The 17,838-nt window shown below is 44.6% G+C and overlaps 1 protein-coding gene across 1 annotated transcript in view; it reads right to left on the reverse strand.

The window, feature by feature from the left end:
* The window catches only part of PARP4 (poly(ADP-ribose) polymerase family member 4), a 76,723-nt gene that overhangs the window by 41,551 nt on the left and 17,334 nt on the right, over window positions 1-17,838 (reverse strand). Inside the window, exons 9-18 of the mRNA XM_061435024.1 lie at window positions 17,321-17,494; window positions 14,070-14,230; window positions 13,111-13,248; window positions 10,484-10,579; window positions 8,014-8,197; window positions 7,670-7,826; window positions 6,469-6,593; window positions 4,197-4,328; window positions 3,394-3,480; window positions 1,177-1,341 (exon numbers count right to left, since the gene is read on the reverse strand). Coding sequence (XP_061291008.1) covers window positions 1,177-1,341; window positions 3,394-3,480; window positions 4,197-4,328; window positions 6,469-6,593; window positions 7,670-7,826; window positions 8,014-8,197; window positions 10,484-10,579; window positions 13,111-13,248; window positions 14,070-14,230; window positions 17,321-17,494 — 1,419 coding nt within the window. The remainder of the gene's footprint in view (window positions 1-1,176; window positions 1,342-3,393; window positions 3,481-4,196; window positions 4,329-6,468; window positions 6,594-7,669; window positions 7,827-8,013; window positions 8,198-10,483; window positions 10,580-13,110; window positions 13,249-14,069; window positions 14,231-17,320; window positions 17,495-17,838) is intronic.

Below are 17,838 nucleotides of genomic sequence, written 5' to 3' on the forward strand. Positions count from 1 at the left end.
CCTGTCCATCACCAACTCCTGGAGTTCACCCAAACTCATGTCCATCGAGTCGGTGATGCCATCCAGCCATCTCATCCTCTGTCGTCCCCTTCTTCTCCTCCCCCCAATCCCTCCCAGCATCAGAGTCTTTTCCAGTGAGTCAACTCTTCACATAAGGTGGCCAAAGTATTGGAGTTTCAGCCTCAGCATCAGTCCTTCCCAATGAACACCCAGGACTGATCTCCTTTAGGATGGACTGGTTGGATCTCCTTGCAGTCCAAGGGACTCTCAAAGTCTTCTTCAACACCACAGTTCAAAAGCATCAATTCCTCAGTGCTCAGCTTTCTTCACAGTCCAACTCTCACATCCATACATGACCACTGGAAAAACCATAGCCTTGACTAGACGGACCTTTGTTGGCAAAGTAATGTCTCTGCTTTTCAAGATGTTATCTAGGTTGGTCATAACTTTCCTTCCAAGGAGTAAGCGTCTTTTAATTTCATGGCTGCAATCACCATCTGCAGTGATTCTGGAGCCCAGAAAAATACAGTCTGACACTGTTTCCACTGTTTCCCCGTCTATTTCCCATGAAGTGATGGGACCAGATGCCATGATCTTTGTTTTCTGAATGTTGAGCTTGACGCCAACTTTTTCACTCTCCTCTTGCACTTTCATCAAGAGGCTTTTTAGTTCCTCTTCACTTTCTGCCATAAGGGTGGTGTCATCTGCATATCTGAGGTTATTGATATTTCTCCCGGCAATCTTGATTCCAGCTTGTGCTTCCTCCAGCCCAGCGTTTCTCATGATGTGCTCTGCATATAAGTTAAATAAGCAGGTTGACAATATACAGCCTTGACGTACTCCTTTTCCTATTTGGAACCAGTCTGTTGTTCCATGTCCAGTTCTAACTGTTGCTTCCTGACCTGCATATAGGTTTCTCAAGAGGCAGGTCAGGTGGTCTGGTATTCCTATCTCTTTCAGAATTTTCCACAGTTTATTGTGATCCACACAGTCAAAGGCTTTGGTATAGTCAATAAAGCAGACGTTACATGTGTCTAAATCCCTAAATGTCACTACAATTGTGTCTAAATCCCTAAATGTCACTACAATTGACTCTATGGCCCAAAGGTTAGGTTATTTAGATGCTGTTTCTTCCCTCTGCATAAATCACAACAAAGCTGCTGTCGCCAAACAGACCTGAAGGTTCTCCCTCAGAGCCCTGTCCTGCTGCCAGGGCGCCACCGTGGCCGGCAGGAAGAAGACCGCGCAGGCACCCTGGATGCTCAGCTCCGTGATGTAGGTGATTTTGACCAGGACTTTGGCCTTTGGGGGTAAGTTCCCGACGCTGACGGTGAAGATGTCCTGAAATGGAAGTACATGACTTAGCCTGTGTCTCAGAAGCATCTCTATCCTTTGGGCGATCCCCTCCTGTTACATAAATGGTCTGATCACAACTTGCCTGCTTCCTCCTCAGAGAAGGGGACGTGGCCTCCAGACCAGCACTGGTTGTGCGGAAGAAGAACCCAGGGCCCTTCCCCAGCGGTCTGGGATCCGAGCAGCTGCACCCAGTGGCCTCTGCTCCAGTGGAGACTACCCCCCCTCACCCCCGCTGCAACTCTATGGCCTCTCTGTGGCCGCAGGGCTCTGCCCAGGATGCCTGCCCGCCCCTCCCTGGAGACCACCCCCTCAACCCCAAGGCCTCTCTGCGGACACAGTATACCAGGAGACTCCTCCTGGCTATAGAGCTGGAGCCTGTCACACCAAGCTTGGCCCTCATTTAACTCTTTTCTAGAAAATTCATCATCTTACTTTTCAGAGTAATTGCTTTGCTTTCTTTTAGTGAGTATTGCCAATCACTGTGTAAGGAAACAACTTTATGCCTAGTGAGGTCAGAAAGAGGCTGGATCACTTCCTCTGAACCCATGTTGGGTGCCTCCTGACATGGCCAAGCCTGTGCTCTGTTTCACTCAACAGTGCTGCTGTGAAAACTCAGTGTGCTTAGACTAGGGGTGTATGATATCACGATTAATGTGGATTTGAGGAGTCAATTGTTGTTATCTTTGACATCAAGGTGGGAATAAACAATGAAGACAGGATTATCACACGGCAGCAGCGCTCAGCCTCAAGGGAAGGGTATGGAGGCCAGGGCTTCCTGGAGAGGCACCACTGGAGGTGTATGGTGGCACTGCCGATACAGGGTCTGGATGGGTGCCAGCTGTCACCCATGTGGTGTCACCCAGGTCCCCTACAGAATCCTAACTTATCCCAAACCTGAAGGAAGGCCGAGCTGCCAGGCAGCCAGGTGAACTGAATTTCAGCTTGATCCCTCAGAGGAAGAGGGGACCCATGGTTAGGGCACCTGGGCCTCCTGACACAGGGGTCTAACTCCTGCAGGCCTTCTCCACAGAGGCTGGGCACCGTTTCCAGCCTTGCTTTTGGCACTCAAATTTTCTCTTTGTTTTCCCATTAACTTTTTATCTAACCTCTCTTGTTACTTCACCACTTAAACACTGGGATTCCAAGCTGGGCCTCCACCTGCATAAAGAGCACTAGGGGCCTGTGTAATAGCACCATGCCCCTATAGGGACCCCAGGGGACCCAGCACTTGAGCACAGGGGTAGTGAGCTCCCTGTGGAATAATCACCTCTTCTTGTTAATCCCCATTCTGCAGATTTATCCCTTAAATCTATTGTAATTTTAATAACTGCTTGCTCCAAACATCACATTTTGACAGTATTCTGGCGATGAGTCCTCCTCAGAGGTGTGTCTGAAGCTTGTGGCTGTCTTTACAAACGACTGATGTGTCTATGCTGGAGAGGCTGCATGCGGCCCAGCACCTGCCTGAAGCATACTTAAAACATCTTACAGTTAAGGCAAGAAGAGCGTGGACGCGGCCCTGTGGCTCCTCCTCCCAGATCTCCACATCTGACCCTGTGAAGACCTAACCCTAACCGTGGAACCAGTCCAAGCCCTGCAGATGCGCCTTCCTGAGACACAACTTGTGAAAACTGGATAAACTGCTAAGTTAGCTTAGTTCTGGGGGAAATGTAAATATCTTACGCTTCTACGGGAAGATGGAAATTATGTGCCCACATGGTTTCTTTCCGTTGTCACGTCTGGGGAATGCAGTTCCCAAGGACAGAAATGGCTCTTAGGATCCGCTGGGTGACCCTGGCCATTTCCTCCTTTATCTAAACAAGTCATATGGGTCTCACTAGCCCAACCTCCCTTCCCAACCACATGAAACTCCAGAGCCTAAACCAGTAAAAATGATTCCACTTTCTAGTGAAAATTAGAATTTCATATGCTAAATTTCTAGTGAAAATTAGAATTTCATATTCTAAATAAATTTCCACCTATTCTCCCCTTTCTAGCAAGCACACGGAACTGACTTGGATGAACATCAAGTCTTACGGGTGTGTCCTGATCCATCAGGTAGGCGCCATGACCTTGACTGATCGCTACTCGGTACTCTCGCTGGGCCACTTCCTTCTCTTTAATCTGAAAAAGACAGCGTTGTACCAGTCACGATATGAACAGTGACTTCAGACTTTAATAAGGAAAACTTCATCAACATTTATTAAAACCCAGGCAAAAACAGAAAACTAAGCATCTAAGATGAATGAAAACTTACATACAGTGATCATAAAAATGTACTTATCTAATAAGAATTTGAATCAGAAAAGGCCAATTGAAGAGGATGCTCTTTAAAAGCTGGGATGAAAATATTTGAGAGTTGACAGTGAAAAGGAAGTTTGGAGCTTTACTCTGAATAAATAAAAAATTAAGTTCGTCTTAAATTTGATAAAATGTGAGTTACTATTGCAACTGTGGACTCTTAGAATAAACAAAGAATTAATCAATTTATACTTCTTCTGGACATATTTTTCTTCACTTCAGTTGGCTTTTATAGCAGGGTACAAAGGATCAGTATTTTTGCAAAAATACATAAAGGGCTTCACCAATTTTCCAATGTGTCTCTCAAACTTTTGATACTGAAATCACTGTTTGTTGAAGTGTTTGGACAAGGAATCTGGACAGGCAGGGACAGAGGCTAGCTAACCAGGGAGGGACGCCAGATGTCTGAGTGGAGGCTGGCTGTACAAGGGCCTGACTCTTCCAGGAACATCCTGTTTTATGACCAGGCTGCCACTCAGCCCGAAACTAAGGGACTTAGGATGGCCCATTCCCACAGAACAGCCGGGGTTCTCCCTTACCTCTCCCACCACGTGCTTCCCATTGATGAAAGCCTCGAAACCACATACAGCTGCCTTGTCGTCCAAGGGAAAAACATATTTTGCCTCAATGGGCACATGACTTTGGTTTGTGTATGTTTGAAAAACAATGACCTGAAGAAGAAAAACCCATATATTTGATGAAACTGCATTAATGATGTTTGCAGGAACAGCTATTAATGGAAACTGCTGTGCATGTAAGGCCCAGAGGTCAAGACCACATCCAAGTCACTGCCTTTGATGATGCACAGGCACCAAAAGAAAGAAATTTTAAGTAAAGATGATGGAGGATTTTTACTAGGACTTACAACAGAAACCAATACTCTGTACACATTTTTGACATCTTAATCTTCCTCCTTCAAATGCAATTAGTGTTTTAGTTCAGTTTAGTTGTTAAACTGAAAACATTAAGCTCACTCTGAGAAGTCCAGAGTGGGCCACGTATAGCCAAGTTCCCTGCTGCCGGCCTGTGTGGACACTCAAGTCAAACAACAGGCCAGCTATCCAGAAATGAGAGGAAGGTTCACAGCTGCACCACGAGATATGTGTGGGGCAAACTTCTCCACGGAAAAGCCTCATCAAACAGTGTCTAATCCACAGTGACACACGGAGGACACAGGCCGCTCCTGCAACACTTGTGTGCACCGGGACTATCACGTTCACTATGCGCAACAGGCACCACCAATGGGCAGCCCAGCATTACTGTCTCATCTACACCTAAGGAAACCACTGTGGAATGGCCACCACCGACGGGCAGCCCAGCATTACCGTCTCATCTACATCCAAGGAAACCATCGGAGAATGGCCACCACCGACGGGCAGCCCAGCGTTACCGTCTCAGCTGCACCTGAGGAAACTACGCGGAACAGCCACCACCGATGGGCAGCCCAGCATTGCTGTCTCATCTACACCTGAGGAAACCACCACATGATCAGGCTGGAGAAGGATGAGCACGAACTCCTAACTGGGCTCTCAAACCCCAGGGCTCCTCTGCAGTCAACACCAGTCCCCCCACAACTCAATCCATCCCAGACTATCCAGTCGGAATGACGAGTTCAGACTGGTCTTTATCATATTGTTCAGTGCCTCCTCGTTCAAACAACAGTACAAGTGCTCACCCTGTGCAGTCTGGGAAGAACTGACGTGCAGATGAAGCTTGAGTCACAGGAAGTGGCAGTCATGTGCTCACAGCTTCTACACGGCCCCACAGAGAGGAGCGCCTGTAGTGCCCTGCCTGGAGCCCACACCTGGGTCCTTCCCATAGCCGGACATGGTGCCCCTAGAGGCTTCAGGGCTGTGGGGGTGGGTCAGCACTGGCAGGGGTGGAGGTCAGACATACCCACTCGGTGTCAGCCTCAGGGGTGGCAGGCAGGCTCTTCCCCGCCCCACCCCCGCCTTCCCCAGTCAGGTGCTCACTAAAGACCAGCCCCACTTCCCTCTGAAGGACCACAGCCAGTCCCTCTGGCCAGCCTGCCTCCCTCCCCCTGCAGGCCTTGCTCCAGCCCGCATCCCTGCACGGTGTGCTCCTGGACAGACCTGTATCTCCTAACTGGTCATCCTCTGACTGTCCTCAACTTGGGGAGGAGGGCAGGGGCTGGAGTGATCCCGTGAGAACACAGCTCTGACACGTCACTGCAAATGTCTTCCAAAGGCTTTCCGCTCACACCGTGTGTCTGTCTGTGCCTGACAAGAGTGCCTGCCGCTTCCTCATGCACTTCCAACCATGGCCCCCTCACGCTGCTCCTCTGGGCCCCCCACCCCCCATGCTGATCCTCAGTGTCCCTTCCACCCTGCTCCTTGGTGCCCCCACTGCTCCTCCGTGCTCCCCCCACCCCTCTTCACCCTGGTCCTTGGTGCACCCCATGTTAGGTGCACTCCTGCCTCAGGGCCTTTGCACATGCCCTTCCACCACCTGGAATGGGCACCTCAGATGTCCCTTCTCAGGAGGCCTTGTTGGCCACCATGTTCACCAGTCCATCCCCTCCTACCTGCCCTGGTTTTCTCTCCAGAAGGCCCATGTTACATATTTGATTTATTTCCCGAGTGCACTGCCTGGTCCTGCTCTACCAGGCAGGCTTTCCTTAGCCTGCTCCTTGCGGTTCACCTAGAGCTTAGGACGGCCCCAGGCACACACTGGGTGCTCAATGAACAAATTTTAGAAATGTACGTGTTTAGTTCACACAACTGTAATCCAATTCTTGTGTATGATTTATATTCATTTAGTTTAAGCATCACAAAACCACAAAGAACATACCTGGGCTACAAAGTCTATTATTTTCCCCTTGATGTGAACGTCCTCCAGAGGAACTGAATTCCCAGAGGCATCCTGGAGGCCGGCCTTGATGTCGGGGAAAGGCGTGCTGCCTGGAAGCTTGTGATCTGCAAGTCAGAAACATTCATATCAGCTTTGAAAGCCTTCCCTCCACTGTCTGTTTCTGTCAATTTGACCTTTATTCCTTCCCCTTCCCTTCAAATGTTGCATTTTAGGGTAAGTGGACAAATAGCATTTTATGATTCTCAGTCACCATTTCTGAAAAGTTAACCCACATGAGATGGGGTGAGGGAAGCATTCCCAACGGGCATGCTGCCTTTTTAAAGTCTACTAACTACGCGGCATCATCTCGCAAATTCAGAGTTTAAACATACACAAGCACACACAGGTCTTCAGAACACCTATTAAGTGTATCTCAAGTATGAATCTGGGTTTCTGCACTCCCTGCTCAGTCAGCATTGTCACTGTGCCATAGAACTGCAGCAACAGAAGGTCTCTCAGACTTCAGTCCCAGGAAGCCCATGTCCCCATGAGTCACGTGGGGAAGGTGCCGGACTGGGCTAGAGAGGCAGATACACTCTTAGGAGATACACACTTAGTGACTCCCAGCAGAAAACAGGGGTTATGTTCTACATGAAGCCATATATTTCTGATAAAAAATAATTTGATCACAGTTTAAAATGCTGATGTGTTTTTAAATGCTATCAATTAATATTATACTAGTTTGAATTTACAATTTTCTGAGAAGCGGTCACCTTCTGCTGACACACAAGCTGCACATGGTGACTTTGCAGCCCCTTCACGTAATGCAGGTGTTGATCTCATTCCCACAGGGGAGAAGCTGAGCCCAGAAAGGTTATGAGGTTTGTCTGAGGTTGCACAGCCTGGTAACTGGCAAGCTACTCAACTCTAAGGCTTCGTTTTCTACACTACGACACCTGGACTTGGTTCGGGGGGGGTGGTAGCTCAGCCTCAGCGCGTTAATGAAGTAACAGGGGGCTCTGACATCATCCGATCTCTCAATCACCCCAGGTTTTGTTTTTACAAAATAAAAAAGGAAATGAAGCATTTATGTAAGAAATCAGAGATATAGTTACCAGACATGAATATAAATTTCACTGAAAATACAATGTTTAAGTTCTATAAACATCATAGAGAACAGCAGTCAAAAAAGCCATCTTACCTTCAACTGCTGAAAAATTTGAAAACTCAGGTCTGTCTTCCTCTAGTTCCGTATTGTCACAAGGATGAAAGTCCTTTATTTCATCTCCAGGTACAGAAAATTTAACAAGATATTTCATTTTAACCTGATTGGTTTTGTATACAACAAATTCATCATCCTAGAGAAAACAGAAGTTTAATAATAAAGGAAAAGAAACTTTATTGGCAAATGTTTTCATAAAAGCAGAATTTCATGTTTGTTAATTTAGAAACTGTTGAATTCAGACAGTAGCTATACAGTAATTATTTAAACTTAAACATATTTGATAAAAACAGGAGCCTGTTTGTCTGCCTCGATAGAAATACCTCAAAGTCCGAGCTGACCATATCCGTTCCCCGCACCCCGTGGACGCTGTCGTACTCGGGTGGTGCCTCCGTCAGGGAGAAGTCTCGCTTGTGCAGGTCCATGCACCTGCCGAGTGCGACATCACAGACGACCAGGAGTCGGGCGCCATCTGTCTGTCCAGGGTGCGAGTACTTGATGCTTGTACTGCATGTCACAGGAAGTAAGCACATATGTGGTTTACTTTACAGTTGCATGGCAACACTATTTTATACATGTAGGAAAACTAGAATCCAAACGACTTTGCTAGTAGAATATTTCAAATTTTACTGTTATTGAAATATCTCTGAAGATTCCATTTAGAACTCTATTTACTTATTTATTTAAAATTTTTATGTAAAACACACATTTATTGCTCCTCTGCTGTGCTAGGCAGCTCTTTATCAGCTACTAAAATATACAGACTGAGGAAAGAGAAGGAAGAAGCCCACCTGATAAGAAGAAAAAGTGGATTAATTCCTGGCACTGAAGTTCAGAAAGAACATGAAATGCCATGTAAGAACTGGTCAAGGGACAAACAATGCTGCACCCTCATGAAGCCTTCTGGATCCAAGTGGAAAAACAAAATGTCAAGTGATGCCCAAATGAGCAATTCCATTTAACTTTCTTAGGAACCAACAGCTTTAATAAAATAACTTTTGTGTCAAGAATTCAGGCTGGGCGCCTTGGGGGGCACTGTTGAGGACACACCTCTAAAACTTGCACTTCTGTTTGTGCTAATGGGTGCTCCATATTTATAAGCACAGGACCCTGACTACCCTACCCTCCTCCTGCTCATCTATTCCCCTTCCCCTCGCCCCCCTCTCCTCCCTCCTCGCTCCTCACCATCAGCAACTGTTTCTCTGGCTTGTCTGTGAACCAGCTCTCAACCCATTGCAGTCTGGTCTGCTTGCACTTCCTCACCAAAACCCCACTGTCCATATCCACTGAGGACTTTAAATTCAACTGACTGCCAGTTTGTCTTTTGAAAAATATTTTAACATATAAAAGTGCTTACTTGGAAATACTTTGTACAGAGGAAAGCATTTATTCTATAAATATTCAGTCTCAATAATAAGACAGCTATCGTAGCTGCCACCAGCTCAGGAAAAAGAGCATCATTATTTTGTCTTTCTTTCTCGGAGTCAGCACATAGGCACATGCCCCTCGGTAATAATGTTATGTGGAGAGAGTCACTCTGTGATCTGGTTCTAAGGCTCATCCATTTGACACGTGCAGGTGGAGGGCACCTGGTTAACCCACCCACGCACACACACACATGGAAACGTTGGACCACACCAGCACAACACCACCCCACTGTCCAATCCCCACTTGTCTACGTATACCAGTATTTATTAGGGTGGTGATTCTCAGCCCAGATTGTGTGTTAAAGTCATACACGGAGCAGAGAAACTACTGGGAGCCCAATCTCAGCCCCCGAGACCCTGACTGAGCTGATCTGAGTGAACTCTGCACCAACACTGTCTGAAAGCTCGAGGGTGATTCCACGTGCAGCCAGGATGGGGTGTGCTGACTCCCAACCGCTGAGTCACATCAGCACAGCTGCTCTTCAGCTCCATGAGATGATGGGACCCTTTTCCAGGAGGGGAGACTCACCAACACCTAAAGGTGTTGAAGTGTCTTTTGATACAACAGGTGTGAAATGGTCTCATTCTGGTTTGATTTTCACGTTCTTGATCACTAATCTTTTCAAGTGTGTCCATACATGTTTCCTCTTCATATCTTTTGCCCTTTGCTTACTGGGTATTCCTCCTCTCATTGATTTGGGGGGACTCCTTAAATTCCTGGATAATCATCCTCTGTCCTGGGCCTGAACCTGTCATTTTCTTAGTTTTGTGACCTGAATGCAAGTTACTTAAACTCCATAAACGTGTTTCATCTTCATAAAATGATTCCCAATACCACTGTGAGGTTATCAAACAACATACTTGAAGCACTAAACCTGGTGCTTAGTAAGTTCAATATGCTGTGGCTGAAATGAAGACAGACTCAGATATTATTCCAGGCCCTGTCTGTGAGCGAGGTCATGTGCTGCAGAAGTCAGGACCGCTGGCTCTGGAGAATACAAGGTTCTGTGTGGCTTACGGCAAGTCACCCCCACTGTCCCACAGTGTTCTCATCTGTGATCGGGGTGGGAGTCACAAGGCCTGACCTCAGAGGTTTGCTGTGAGACTGAGTGAGTAAATACAGGTAAAAGCTCTTAGGATAGTAAAATCACTAAGATGATTTCAAATATAATTTTCCCAAATATCCACCATAAGACAGGCTTCTACAATATACTGAGAAAACTGGCTGTTTTAATTATCTGTTCTTGGTGAGAAATCCTCACCAAGCAAAGACAGGTGAAAACTTGGTGAAAACTTGCAGCAAGTATTGGTCATGTCTCCTTGGTGACGGGTGTATATGATGTAATTAAAAAGATAAGGTACTGACCTGATTGAATCGCTGAAATATATCCCACTCCCAAGATTTCCAATGTCTGTTCTCTTCATGCCACGATCTTCAACTACTTTGGGTAAAAGCAACCCACTGGAAAAGAACATTATAGTGATTTACTAGAAAAAAGGAATCTTTCACTATAGCCTCACAATTCTGGCCAAGAAAGAAACTATTTAAGCACTTCTGTGAAACAAGCCAGACACAGACAAACACTACAAGACTTACGTGGAATCTGAAAAAGTCGAACTCATAAACCTAGAGAGTACAGTTGTGGTTTCCAGGGGCTGGGGGTGGGGGAAGCTACAGGGGGTGGTGCTAGTCAAAAATCACGAACTTCCAGTTACAAGACGAAAACACTCTGGGGATGCAATGCCTACAGTGGTGACTGTTTGTGATGATACTGTACACCGGAAGTCTGCTAAGATAGTATTAGACCTTCTGTACTCACCACAAGAAAAAGAAAAGGTAAGCCTGCGAGGTGACGGATATGCTAATTAACGGATATGCTAATTAACTTGATCATGGAGACCTTTTCATAATAAATACATATATTAAACCATCATGTTGTACAACTTTAAGAAGTCACGTTGTACAACCTAAAGATACACAATTTTTATTTGTCAATCATAACTCAACAAACCTGGAAAAAATATACCAACTGAAAGTCAATAAATAAATAATTAGCATGAAGTGAAAAGAAAAATATATTTCAAAGTAACCTCAGAGTAGGAATTCCAGGTGCCATTGAAATGGACCCAGCCAAGGCTATTTCTCATCACCATCTGGACTGGTTGGCCAGCTAGCCATTGCCCACCCTCAGGCTGGGCCCATGAAGGGCTCACCAGAACAGCCATGAGGCCAAGGCTGACTGTGCTCCCATTGCAGATTCTTGCTTTCTAGAACTCTCTGCAATCAAACAAACTAGATTATCTCTGGGAAGGTGGTAAAAGAGAGACTCCTGCCTTTTATTACATCTGGTTTATGTTCCGTGTTATGAAATAGAATTAATTTTGTAAAATGGCTTTTGGGATGTACTTAAAATAATCTTTCTTACTCAAAGATTGTTTTTACTGCTTCATTTTATTTTAAATTTTCAAATCTTCAATCCACATGGAGTTTGTGTGAGGAATGAAGTAAGGATCCAACTTTATATTTTTTCCCAGACAGTTAACCATTTATATCCATATATGGTACTGAAGAAAATAAACTTTCCCATAGAGATAAAAGCTAACTTTATCATATATTAAATCCCCTATGTTTTTGCATTTATTTGTGGATTTTTATTTTGTTGCTTCATCTATTTCTCACCTCACTGTTTTACCCAGTAAAGCTTTATGTTTTTAACATCTGACTGGTTAATCCTCTCTGGTTATCCTTCTTTTTCAGAATTACCCTGGTAAATTCAAATTAAAAAAAAATATGGGCTATAGAATCAGCTTTTCTTTTCTTAAAAAAAAATCTTGTTAGTAGGTTTATTTACTTATTTATTTATGGCTGTGCTGGGTCTTCGTTGCTGCTCGTGGGCTTTCTCTAGTTGCAGCGAGCATGGGCTTCTCTCTAGTCGTGGTGCACGGGCTTCTTACTGTGGTGGCTTCTCTTGTTGCGGAGCATGGGCTTTGGCGTGGACAGGTTTCAGTAGTTGCAGTTTCTGGGCTCTAGAGCACAGGCTCAATAGCTGTGGTGCATGGGGTTAGTGGCTCCGCACCATCTGGAATCCTTCCAGATCAGCGACTGAACCCGTGTCTCCTGTACTAGCAGGCAGATTCTTTACCACTGAACCACCAGGGAAGTCAATTGTTAGTATTGTTAGTATTCTTATTGTGATAGCACAAAATGCATAGGTCAATTCAAGGAAAACCTGTATCTTTCTAATCAGCTTGTCTTTGGGTTCTTCTGAAGCAGTTAAAGCTTTTTCCAGGTGGAGCCTGCATGTTTGTAAGTCTTTGGTAGGGGATTTAACTCTTGCCTGGAAAATCCCATGGATGGAGGAAGCTGGTAGGCTGCAGTCCATGGGGTTGCTAAGAGTCGGACATGACTGAGCGACTTCATTTTTACTTTTCACTTTCATGCATTGGAGAAGGAAGTGGCAACCCACTCCAGTGTTCTTGCCTGGAGAATCCCAGGGACAGGGAGCCTGGTGGGCTGCTGTCTATCGGGTTGCACAGAGTCAGACACGACTGAAGTGACTTAGCAGCAGCAGCAGCAGGGGATTTAACTAAGATCTAGACTTACTATGCTTTCCCTTGCTCCTTGTGACTTCAGTTTCAACTCCAATATTAAGTGTTATTCAAAGCTAACAGAAATTAGAGCTATGTTTTGAATAGATAATTCGTGGCATCTGGGAGCTCTAATTTCTAGACTATCTTTGAGTTAGATACACAGAGAAGACTCAGGACATAGAGAATCCCCTTTCCTCAAGAAGCAATTCATTTCCATGCACTACACTTTAAAATATATAATAATTAACATATGACTTAAATTACACACTTAACTATAAAGTGTTCAGTTTTCTCTGCAATTCAATAAGCTGGCTGACTTCAATGGAATAGATCCACGTACTACAGCAAAAAAAGTCTAACTGTGAGCTGAAAGTCTGGAAAATAGAGATGGTGTGCTCTTACCGGGACAGGATTCCCATGAAGCTCTGCACAGGAGACCCATGCAGCAAGTGCCTGACATTGCCAAGGTGGCCCTGGAACTCTGTGGTTTCACTCACTCTGCCAACTCTAAATATCTGCAAGATGTCCACTGGACCCTTACTGTAGAATTAGAAGAGATTACATAATTGAAAGCACAATAAAAAATTGTTAGCAGCAGCAGAAAACCCAAAACCGCCCAAATGTCCATTATTAGAGAACTGATTCAATGAATCACAATGCAACATTTCTTGGAAATACTATGCAGCCATTAAAAAATACTCTCTTAAAAATAAGTAAGGATGTGAAACAAAACTTATAGTAAGATGTAAGTGTTATAAGTAGGCTATAAAACATCATACAAAATATCCCGTATTTTATCAAACATATACAGAATATACAAATTGAATATGTTCCTTCGTTCAACATTCATGCATTCATTTAACAAACATACTCTGTGCTAAGTACTCTACCAGCAACAGAAATAAGAAAACACGGTCTCAGCCTTGCCAAGCTGACACCCTGACGAGACAAGGTCAAGAAAGTAATAAACAGCTGACCTTCTGTGCTGCTTAGCAGTCCAGCCAGGTTCAGAGAGAGATCCAAAACATGTTTCTTCACCTTAAAATCTTAATTTGAGTGGATTTTCCCATGCAATACCCTTCAGCACTTAAACACTGCATTTGTGAACAAACAAAACATCTCAATTTTTAGAATTTAATTCTGTGCAACAGTAGGTGAACTTGGAATGGACTGCAACAGTGGGGAGTGTTTAAGCACAGAACACAGCTCTGAGCCCTATTATAGACACAGAAGTGAGTATCTGTCATCACATCGTGATTACTCTGCAGTGAGGATTAATTATCTAGGTGTGTGAAGATCTGCTCTACCAAAATCTGAAGCAAGTTAAAGAGTAGACCCTCACCTATCTCCTGTAATCCTACCTGTGATTATTCTGCAACACTTCTTCTCTTACTCTCAAAAATTCTTCAGTGTTCGGCTCAACATGCTCAATTTTGCATCTCAAAGCTCGGTATTTGGCAAGAGACGGTGGGTTGGGTTTGGCCAAATTAGTTTCACAGACATTAACCATGTCTCTTATTAGCTGTAAGCAGAAATGATTACAGTCATTTCTACTTCTGACACGTCAGAACGACCACATATCAAAATAATTTATATCATACTGCATTTCTCAAAAAGGTTGAATAAGCTTTTTTCACCACCAACAAACTCAGTATGAGCAAAGAAAGAAACCCAAATAAACTGCAAAAACTGCCAAATAGTCACAATTCATAACACAGATTAAGCTTCTTAACTTACACAGGTCCTAAAAACCATGAATAAAAACATCAAGACCCAAGAGAGAAAGAGGCAAAGGACATGAACAGACAGTTCACAGAAGAAACACAAACATCCCTAAAACATCTGGAAAGGTGCTCAGACTCACTACACTGAAGCCGTTTCTAGTGCATACACATGGTGAAGTTTGACAAAGACACAGCTCATAAGATGACAAGAAAAGGAAACTGTCATTCATCGGCCGTGAGAGGGCAGCACAGAGAAACCCTGAGGGAAGCAGACAAAATCACCCGTTACTGACGTGTTTATTCTTTCGGGCTGCACTTCTCCCTTGGGGACTGCCTCTCAGAGATGTCCCTGCGCAAGAACAAGACACCAGACACACAGAGCGTTTACTTCCTGTGGCGTCATTCACTGTGTCTGGCGGGGATGGGTGGAGGATGCCCACCCAGGGGCATGTCCCACCGTGGACCAGAATGAGGGTGGTCTCCACACTCAGAGTACATTATGTCACGTAAAGAAAACAGGTGTAGGACAGTGAAGAGGGTATATGACTTTTTACATAGAAAAAGGGGGAAGGACTAAGTATGCTTGTTCATTTTCACGTTTATTTGCATAAAGAAATGGTGCAAAGACAAACAGGAAACTAACAAGCATGGTTATGTGTTCGGGAAGAGGAGCTGGAATAGGGGTGGTGGGGACAGGGTGCAACATAGTACACCTTTTAAATATAATTTTGACTTCTGAATCATGGGGATGTGTGATCTACTGAAAATACAGAATTCAGGTTAACAGTATTTGGGTGGGCAGCACACACACCCTCTCAGTAGCAAAACCAGGAACTGAAGTTACACTCAGTGTTGAGGAAATCATGGAACTTTAAACATGGAGGTCCATTGTCAGCTCATTCACTAGCTCATCTCATTTGTTGGTTCCTCACATATTTTGGATTACAGACTCCTCTGGGAATCGGTGTGTGCATGCATGCTAAGTCGCTTCAATCATGTCCTTTACCACTAGCACCACTTGGGAATCTGTGGGAAGCTGTAATTTCCCCCAAACATGCAAAATTTAACATCCAAAAACTCCTCTGAAGTCTAGAGGTCATGGATCTCTGATTTTGTCCCAAATCCTTTATGTTCAGATGTGGCAACCCAGAGTCAGAGTGGGTGCTGCCTCACCCGGGACAGGGTGAGCCCTGTCTGCCTTCCTGCTGTTCTCTGTGAAAGAACAGCTCCTTCCCCCACTTCCGAGCAGTCTCAGTAATCCTATCCTCCTCAGCAGAAACTGGCTTAGCTATGCACACATGACTTGCTTCTGGCTAAAGAAATACCCAAGACATGGAAGCAACCCATGCCCACTGACAGATGAATGGATAAAGATGTAATACATATATACAATGGAATACTACTCAGTCATAAAAAAGAATGAAATAATGCCTAAAATAATGCCATTTGCAGCAATATGGATGGAACTAGAGATTATCACACTAAGTGAAGTAAGTCAGACAAAGACAAATATCTATGATGTCACTTGTATGTGGAATCAATATTGTTGTTGTTCAGTTGCTAAGTCATGTCCAATGCTTTGTGACTCCATAGACTCCTCTGTCCATGCCTGCAACATGCCAGGTTCCTCTGTCCATGAAATTTCTCCAGGCAAGAACAGTAGAGTGAGTAGCCATTCCCTTTTCCAGGGGTTCTTCCCGGCCCAGGGATCAAATCCATGTCTCCTGCATTCAGGTAGATTCTTTACTGTCTGAGCCACCAGGGAAGCCAAATGAACTTATTTATGGAACATAAATAGACTCACAAACATAGAAAATAAACTTATAGTTACAAAAGGGGAGGGATAAATTAGGAGTCTGGGATTAACAGATACATACCCTTACATATAAAAGAAGTAAATATAAAGAAATAAAAAATCAAGGATTTACTGTAGCATAGGGAGCTATATCCAACATCTTACAGTACCTATCATAGAAAAGTACGTGTGTGTATATATATGTGTACAATATATATGTATATAGCTATGTGTGTATATAAAACCTAGCCACTTCGCTGTACACCTGAAACTAACACTATATTATAAATGAACTATACTTAATTTAAAAATAATAATAAAAAGAAAAATAAGAGGGTACTGGGGGCATCCTCCAAGAAACATAAGAAGAAACCATCCAGGAAGGATGCTGTGGGCTGATGGGAAGGGGAGTTGGCAGAGGGGGGAGCCATTCCTACAGGAAGCACAGAAGTGGGAAGAGACCAGGCCCCAGTGAGGTCGCAGCCTTGAGTGAACTGGACCAGTGGCCACCCCACAGCTGCACTACTCGTCCTACAGGGTGACAAGCCTCCTCATTGTTCAAGTCAGGAGCAGCTTTCTGTTTCTTCTAGGAAAGAATCCTACCTATCTCCTGATCCAGAAAGTCATTTCACAACATAGCAATTTTGAAAATTCTTTTTTTGTGTATGTGAGTGTGTGTGTGTGTGTGTGTGGCGGGGGGACTGTGCTAGGTCTTCCTCACAGGCTTCTCTAGATACGGTGTGTGGGCTTAATTGCCTGGGACCAGGTAGGATCTTAGTTCCAAGGCCAAGCATTGAACCCACATCCCCTGCATTGGAAGGCAGATGCTTAACCACTGGACCATCAGGAAGTCCCCAGCGTAACAATTCTAAACACTTGCTTCTGCACCATTCTTCCAACACAGGCTCCTTTGGGAGTGTGATTCAGGTAACTTCCATAAGGACCCCAATCACCCCCAAATGGCTCAACCGTTTGTTTTTGAGGAATCTCAAGAGCCAAATTTTGTGATCCAGTGTTATCTCAGTCAGATGTGAAGACCCCTCTCCCCTGTCCCCACAAAGTGTAAACTGAACCCCAAGGTGCAGAGGCTTACCTGGCACAGGTCCTCCTTCTTAGCCAGCAGGCTCAGGCTGACCTTCTCGGCCACAGCAGCTCTGTGAGGGATTAATCTGTAGAACTCGGTCAGCATCGTTTGCAGTTGCTCCTGTGTTTCTCCATTTCTCATTGCTTCCTTTACCAGGAGGAGAATTCCCTCTGCCTTGCTCACCTTTAAATAGAAGATGACACATGATTATTAAAATTTAACTTGATAATATAGAAAAAGTAAAGTAACTTGTATAAAAATACCTAAGATGGTTCTTAGATACATGACTATTAGCTTTCGACTGGACACGTACAAAGCAAGCTTGATGCTGTTGAAAATGCATCTCATTTCCAAACTGGGCTGGGCTTAACTAGAGGAGGGAACCAGAGTCCTCAGTGTCAGCGTGTCTGCATCCACGTTCGAGTCCACAGAGAGGAGTTCTCACTAGGGGACTTCCTTCCACACGAGACATTTAGAAAGATGTCTGGATCAGGCTCAGGGATGAAGCCCACCAGAACACCTTTTTC

Source organism: Bos javanicus, chromosome 12, assembly GCF_032452875.1.
Source record: "Bos javanicus breed banteng chromosome 12, ARS-OSU_banteng_1.0, whole genome shotgun sequence".
Classification (NCBI taxonomy): domain Eukaryota; kingdom Metazoa; phylum Chordata; class Mammalia; order Artiodactyla; family Bovidae; genus Bos; species Bos javanicus.